This window comes from Emiliania huxleyi, assembly GCF_000372725.1.
Source record: "Emiliania huxleyi CCMP1516 chromosome Unknown EMIHUscaffold_119, whole genome shotgun sequence".
Lineage (NCBI taxonomy): Eukaryota > Haptophyta > Isochrysidales > Noelaerhabdaceae > Emiliania > Emiliania huxleyi.
In genome coordinates, this window is record NW_005201403.1 from 305,841 (window position 1) to 313,158 (window position 7,318).

Genomic DNA, 7,318 nt, shown 5'->3' on the forward strand with positions numbered 1-7,318 from the left:
CTACAATGAGGGCGCTGCGAGCAGGGCGACGAGGTCCTGGCTGAGCGCCACGACGCAATCCGAGAAGGTGAACCGCTTGTGGTCGTGCGGATCGGTCGCGAGCAGAAGCTCCTCCACCGCGCCCTCGCTCTTGGCCGGCGCGATCGCGCGGACCAGCATGCGGAACCTATGTCGAACACATTCATGTTTGGACGCACGGCATCGCCCCCCGCGCATGGCTTCGTCGCATCGCGTGAAGCAGACAGCCGAGAGACGACGGGTGTCTCAGCGAACGCTAGTTGGAGTGTGGGGGCGTGTCCCCGCATCTGGTTCGCGGTACGCATCCTCGTCGAGCACTCCGCGGCCTACAGGAAGGTTCCGGGAAGGCTCCGAGAAGGAGACAGGAGAGAGGGCTCGCCGACACTCTCTTCTGCCGGCGGTGTCGAGGGAGCGGAAGAGGACGACAAAGTGCTCCAGGAACTGGCGGTGGCCGTCGAGCTGAAAGCCGAGCAGCACCTGCGAGAAGGTTCCGAGACGGTTCCGAGACGGTTCCGAGACGGCTCCGAGAAGGGGTGTCCAGGAAGACGAGAGCTGAGAGGGGAGGGACACCTGCAGCAGCGCCTTGTACGGCAGGGGCCTGCCGGCCCGCCTGTTTGCAAGGTCCCGAGCAGGTTCACTCCGCAGCGGTGCCGCGTTCTGCCCCGGCCCGCTCGCTCGCCTCGCAGCCGCCCCGCCGTCGCTCTCCCGCCGAGAGCGAGGCGCGCTGCGGCGGGGTCGCGCTCCCCCCCCCGCTGCCCCTCCTCCTCCCCCGCGGGGCGGTGAGTCTGCGGCGAGGGCGGCCGCCTGACACAGACACGCACCGCTCAAGAGAAGAGCTTCCGCGCTCGGCGCGTAGCGAAGTGCGGACTCCTTCTGCGCTAGCCTCGAGAGGAGGAGGGCCGCGTCCTCGGGCGCGTACCTGAGGGGCCGGGGACGTGTCGTGGACATGTCCTGCCACGTGTCGGTGCCGAGTCCGTTGGCGCGTGCATGTACAGCACAACGTCCCTCCACTCCTCCTCCTGCACCACGCCGCGCGTCTTTGCGAGGACTGAGCTCGCAACCTGCGGAGGCCGCGAGACAGGCGAGGGCGTGAGCAGGGACTGCCGCGCCGTTGCGAGCACCGCGCTCTCCACCTGTGCGTCCGACTTGTGCGGGTGCCTCCCCTTGAGGTGCGCCGTCAGCAGCGCGCGCACCGTCTCTTTGAGCTGCCGCTGCACGAGGCGGAAGGGCTCGTCTACCTGAGAGCCGAGAGAGAGAGAGCCGAGGTCGAGCCGAGATACGGACGCCGCACGGAGGCGGAAGGGAGGCGGAAGGGGGGCGTCGTCTTCCTCGTTGCGCAGGATGGCGCCGAAGGTGGCGACGTCGTTGTCCTCAGCAGAGAAGCGGCGCACCGCGTCCAGACAGGCGTCCACGTCGCGCGTGATGAGCTGCTTGAGGCCGTACTTCGTGTTGAGGTACGAGTACAGGTGCTGCTCCACCGTCTCGCGCAGCAGCTTGGCGTCCTGCGCACACCGCTCGTCGTGCCGCGCCTTGGAGGCGTAGAGCTCGTCGATGAACTCACGCGCCGCCTATTCACAGCAGGAGGTGTGAAGAGACGCTGTTCACAGCTCGTCGATGAACTCGCGCGCCGCCTTGAGCGTCAGCGCCCGCCCCCCCCCCGCCGCCTCCCCCTCCGCCCGTGCCGCCTCGCCAGCCTCCGCCGAAGACGCCGACGCCGCCGCCGACAGAGACGACGCGAGACCGGCGGGCGGGTGCCGTTGCGGCAGCAGCGCGGTGGCGGCCGCCGCCTCCGCCGCCGCCACCTGCGCCCGGCGCCGCTCGCGCACGAGCGCGTCCGCCGCCAGCTGGGAGGCGCGCACCGCCTTGGTCCGCTCCTCCTCTGCAGCTTGCACTCTCCGCCCGAGCTCACCGGAGGCGTCGGACAGCGCCGCCGCCTCTGCCTCGGCGCGGCGTGCGCGCGCGCGCGCCTCGTCGATCGACTGCTCGCCCTCCCGCACCGCCTCTCCGACCAGCGCCGCCATCTCCTGCACGAGCCGGTCGTGCCACCCTCCCAGCTCCTGCAGCAGCGACGGCAGGCCCTTCGCCTCCTCGCCGGCCGCACCCGCCACCGCGGAGAGCTCGCCGATGCACTGCTGGTGCAGAGCGTGCCGCGCCATGAGCGTGTCGACCTGCCGAATCAGGCGGGGCTGCGGCTGTCCCTTCTTGGCCAGCGGCTCAAAGGGCTGAAGCTCCTCGAGCGCCCGGATGGTGGCACACGCGCTCTCGGTTGGCGAGGCTGAGGTCGCCGCTGCCGTGCCACCGCTGCCTTCGGAGAACTCGAGAAAGGGATCCATCGACCTTCGACCTCAAGCCCGACTGCTGTCAGGGAGACTCGTGTCGGATCTGCGACGCGACGCGAGGTCGACTTCGGAGCTGGCGGTTCGGAGCCGGTGGCTTCTGCATGTCGCTGTTCCAGAAAGAATTCTTAAGATACAAGCCTCTCTCACAGCACACTGGCACGACAAGGGCGCAGACTGGCGCGGACTGGCACACACACAGGCTCACCAGAAAGAATTTACCGGGCCCGCCAACTGCACTCCAAATTCTCCAAATTCTGTAAACCAAGGGACAAGGGTGCGGACTGGCGCGTGCTAGCATTATCACAGGCAAACCACCGGAGCCTAAGCAGTTCCAAAAAAAATTGAAACTATTGACGGCGTCGCCTGGGAGCGCGCCAATTCAAGAAGAACAAACTATCGGCAGGCGGCCTCTTGAGCTCGGCCACCGTGGGGGGGGTGTCCTCTCACCCTGAGGGGGTTCCCACTTTTCTTCTGGGTTAGGTAGGAAGGTGAAGAACAGTCAGAGGGCCCAACTTGAGAATCGTGCTTTTTGGTTGTTTTGTAGGTTGGGTTTGTCAGGGTTGTTCCGAGTGAGGTTAGGTCGGCGCGAAGGGTGAGGTCTCGACCGCCGCCGCTCACGTTAGCGGACGGCCACTGCCGGTGTTTTTGGCTTCGCCGCCGTCCAAAGCGTGCGCCATGCGCTCGCCGACATCGAGCGTCCGAGCACGCCTGTCCGACGAGCGGCTTGCTGTGCGGACGCCTTCTTGTCGCTCTCTGTGCCAGCCCTCCAACGTGATAGGAACGAGTGTATCGCTTTGACGGATCGACCGTGCTTGTTATCAAGACTGGTGTGACGTACACAGTGACACATCAGACGACACATCTTCTCTCAACCCGCCGGGACGCAGCTGTGCAGCTGGACGGAGCTCGAGCCCCTCGACGGCTTCTCTCGAGCGTTCTGTTACGTTAGTGTAGACTCTGCTCGCGCGGTCAGATCGGCTAAAGGTTTTCTGCGCAACTGCGGGGAGCTCGTGGCTGCGCGAGCGGCGGCTCTAGGCTCAGAGACTCAACAGGGCCACCCGCATCACAAAAACAACTCCTGTCTCTCGCTCTGTGTGTCTCTCTCTCCGTCTCATCAACCCGGCCCAGGCCACAGGGATTCGCGCTCCGCCACTTGGCGACGGAGAAAGGCCGTGCGCAAAAGGCGTTCCCACCAACCTCATCACTCAAACGACGGTGGATTAGAGGAACCGCAGTAGCCAAGGTAACAAATGGGCACATCATTGAGGTGGTAGATGAAGAAATCGCCAGGGCAACGTTGGACCTTGATGCGAGCCCAAGACTGGGTGGTGTACCCGCCCCCGCCGTTGTTGGGCCACGCACTGTAGAGTTGTCTTGTCACCTCCTGCTTATACGTTCGTGGGTGGCCTCCAAGCATCCCGTACGAGTGCACGGTATTGCAGGTGGCCGTATGCATGTCGCTGTCTCCAATGGGATCACCTGCCTCCGCGATCTTGTGTCCTGCCTCGCCCATGAATCGATACCAGTTGCTCCCCTTCCACTCGCACCACCCAATCCATGGCTGAGTGTTCCACCACCTGTAGTGCTGGTCACAGCAACCCGGGGAATTCCGCGGGTCGTGATAGGCGCTTCCATCGGGATCGTCGGCATCGTTGACCACCTGATTTGTGTTTACCAACACTTGGCCGTTGCGAGTACGACAGTGCCCCTCTTCGACCGCTTCCTTTGAGACGCCCGGCCCATGATAGCTCTGGTAGCCTGAGCTGCTCTTGAAGTCTACGTTTCTGTACTTGGAGGAGAGGACCTCGTAGTTATCGCAGCCTGTGGTTGTTGCAACCGGGGGAAGCAAGCCCCCCTCGCAGACGGGGTTGACGGCAGGGGTGGGTGAGGGACTGGGCGTGGGGGTGGGTGAGGGAGTGGGCGTGGGGGTGGGCGTCGGAGAGTCGCAGCAATCTTTGCATTGGGGGCAGGTCTGGTCCTGCGCCTCGCTGTCCATATCGCACCAAAAGGGAAGGCTGTTGAACAGCTCTCTGCACTCCATCCCTCCGTAATACCCGGCGGAGAGCCCACATTTCCTGTCGCACGGGTCCTCCTCGCAGCAGTCTTGGCACTCCTGCAGGCAGTCGATTGTCAAGCCGAACTGGCCCTCCGCCAATGCGGAGCACGCATCCGCCCCAACGAGCCCGCCACCGACTCCTTCCGCCGTCTCTTTGTATTGGCTGCACGTCATCGTCGTCATCGTTCCGCCGACTTCCGTGGTACACACCCTGGTGCACGGCCCTGAATAAGCTGGGGGCGGAGGAGACGAGGTCGGTGGTGGCGGCGACGGCGAGGGCGACGGCGGCGGCGAGGGCGGCGGTGACGGCGAGGGCGGCTCCGCGGGCGGCGGCGGGGGCAATGCTGGCGGGCAGCACCGTGATGCCGTCTCTTCCCATTGGTCGCATACGATGTTGTCAAGGAGTGGGGTCGCCCCCGCTTGCGTTTTGGAATCGCAGCGGCCGCTCGAGACGAAGTACGTGCAGTTGCAGTAGGCACCGAAGAATCGGTCGTTCTTTATAGGGGGCGGTGCCGAGGGCGGAGCACAAGACGTCTCGTTCTCGGACAAGCGCCGCGCGGGGTGGCCGAACGCAGCCTCGGCGCCCGGTCCGCCGCCCTTGTCGTCACCGTCATCGACCGTCGAGGCCTCGAGTTCCGGCGTCCCCAACCACTGGAAGGTGGGCGAGTTCCTCACCGACCCCGATGTGGCTTCCATGCTGCGCGACTCCAATGTCGTGCGCACGCTCACCTACCGTGCCGAGATCCGCGGCGCCAACATCACCAAGGACGACGCGATCCAGAACTCGCTCAACTGGGAGGCGGGAGAGGAGCCGCCGGAGCCCGAGCTGGACGAGATCCCGGCGTCGACCGACGACTTCGTGGCCGAGGCTGCCGGCTCCTCGCGCGACCACGCCACCGAGCCAGCACCGGCAGCAACGCCGGCGACGCAGCCGCGGCGCGGCCGCCGCTAAATCCCCGGACGCTCCACTGCGGTCGTTCTATCTCCTGCCACTTCTCTCCGTCTCTCCTCCCGCCTCGATATGAAGGCAGTGCGCCTGCCTGAGTCCAAGTGTGCGGGCTTTTTTTTTTAACGCTTTATCTAAACACGTTTGCGAGTCGACAGTGAGCACTTGTGGGAAGGACAGTGCGACCTTCCCCGGCTGCGATCGCACTTCCCGCAGCTGACCTTTCTGGGCTTGGCTGGCTACAGCATTGGCCCGGCTGGCGCCGCAGAGAACGCCGAGTACGTGTCGGGCAGCGTAGTCTTGACCAGCCTAATACTACCCCGACGGATCTCCTCCTGCTCCGGAACGATGGTGGCCAAGGAAGAAGAATTGCTGCAGCCGCCGGGCGCGTTCACAAGTTGGAGAAGGCAGCAGGCCTCGGGCGAGCTGACGGTGCGCATGTTCAACCAGCGCTGGGACTCGTTGTCGTGTCCTGTCAAGCGCGTCACGACTATCGCCCCATCGGGGCGGCTCTGGGGATACCTGCGATGGGCTCACCGCCATGTTAGTACGCTCGTCCGACGTGTGCCCTCCTGCAAGATGGCGAACACGCCGGTAACGGCAGACGCCCGATGCCACTTCAACCGCTTCTGCAGCGTCGTTCTTCTCTGCCCGGTGCTCGCGCGGTCGCTTTCTCGACAGGATCATCGCCGACGCAGGCGGCGGCGTTCCCTTCAGTCAGTTACAACAAATTCACTCCCCCTGAGGAGAGAATTTAAACAAAACAACTCTCGCTCACAGTAGACAGACTCGACACAGGTGCGAACTGCGAGGAGAGAACCGACAGACAGACCAGAAAACAAATACGGCGCGCGTGCGCGCCAGGTCTGCTAGTGCGCAATAAAGCCTGGGCACCTACAGTGGGCACACCACGCGCCCGACGGGGACATCCAAGCGCAGGCCCCGCACGCGGCCCTGCTGCCCTCCCGTCGGCTGAAATCGACCAGGCCCATCGCCGTGGGCCCACCTGCGACTGCGGCGGCCCTAGCACCGGCCGATTGCTTGAGCGATGGCCTGTGCTGCGGCCATCTCGGACGTTTAAGCGGCGCCAGCCAGCGGCTCGGCCGCGCATCCTTCACACACGCCGCCACGACCGGGACGAGCGGCCCCGGTGTCGAGCCATGGTGTGAGCTGCATGTGCGTGGCGGCCGTGGCGACAGCAGGTCCACCAGACGGACCTCAAAGCTTGCCGTCGGCGTGCTGTCGTGGCGAGAGCGCGAGACAGCTGCAGAGGAGCCGAGTGCAGTGGCGAGCCAGAAGCTACCTGGGTCACCAAGTGGTGGATCTTGCCCATTCTGAGCAGGGCTGTGCTTTGGTGGGGTTGTGCTTGAACATGTGTGAAGTGGGAGTGCGTGCCGGCGGTGTCTGTGGGTGAAACGGGCGTGTGTGAGGCCGTAAGAGCCGTGGTATGAGCCAGAGTGGGCTTCATCACCCAAGATAAGGGCGGTTTGGGACAGCTCAGACTTGATACTGATGGGCCTGGGCCAGGAGAGCGACAGAGAAGGCGAGGTGGTGAGCTGGGAAGCCGCTTCGTCGGCACCTGGACGTGTCGTGATGAACTGCCGAAAAGTACTATTTGCGGCTATTGCTCAAAACTTCGGGAGACAAGACCTACATATTATGACTGCACCCATGCGCCCGGTGCATGAGGGCTGCGGGTCGGGACATATCACGGTCGGTGGCGCCGATAATGACCTCCGGAATGCCCTCGCAACCGCCTCGGGCAGCACCGGAGACAATCTCGAGCCCTCTCCGTGGCATCACGAGCCGGTGTGAGCTTGCAGACCCAAGGTAAGTGCGGTCTGGGACGGCTCAGGCGTGCTACTGATGGGCCTGGGCCAGGAGAGCGACAGAGAAGGCGAGGTGGTGAGCTGAGAGGCTGGAGCGTCCGCGTGTGACCTTGTCGCGAAGCACACGTGC

At 64.6% G+C, this 7,318-nt stretch overlaps 2 protein-coding genes across 2 annotated transcripts; both read right to left on the reverse strand.

Annotated features, from left to right (window-relative positions):
- On the reverse strand, positions 1-2,457 carry EMIHUDRAFT_454716 (hypothetical protein; the record flags this gene model as incomplete). Its single annotated transcript, XM_005790739.1, has 8 exons — positions 1,845-2,457; positions 1,410-1,586; positions 1,152-1,256; positions 1,006-1,079; positions 887-937; positions 589-628; positions 404-495; positions 1-166 (listed from the first exon to the last, which is right to left on the reverse strand). Exons 1-8 carry the CDS (start codon positions 2,349-2,351, stop codon positions 1-3), a joined length of 1,212 nt encoding a protein of 403 aa, XP_005790796.1. The 5' UTR covers positions 2,352-2,457.
- A 1,101-nt stretch (positions 2,458-3,558) lies between these two features.
- On the reverse strand, positions 3,559-4,596 carry EMIHUDRAFT_224783 (hypothetical protein; the record flags this gene model as incomplete). The annotated part of the gene is made up of 2 exons (XM_005790740.1): positions 3,559-4,178; positions 4,428-4,596. 2 exons carry the CDS (start codon positions 4,594-4,596, stop codon positions 3,559-3,561), a joined length of 789 nt encoding a protein of 262 aa, XP_005790797.1.
- Positions 4,597-7,318: the final 2,722 nt, after the last annotated feature.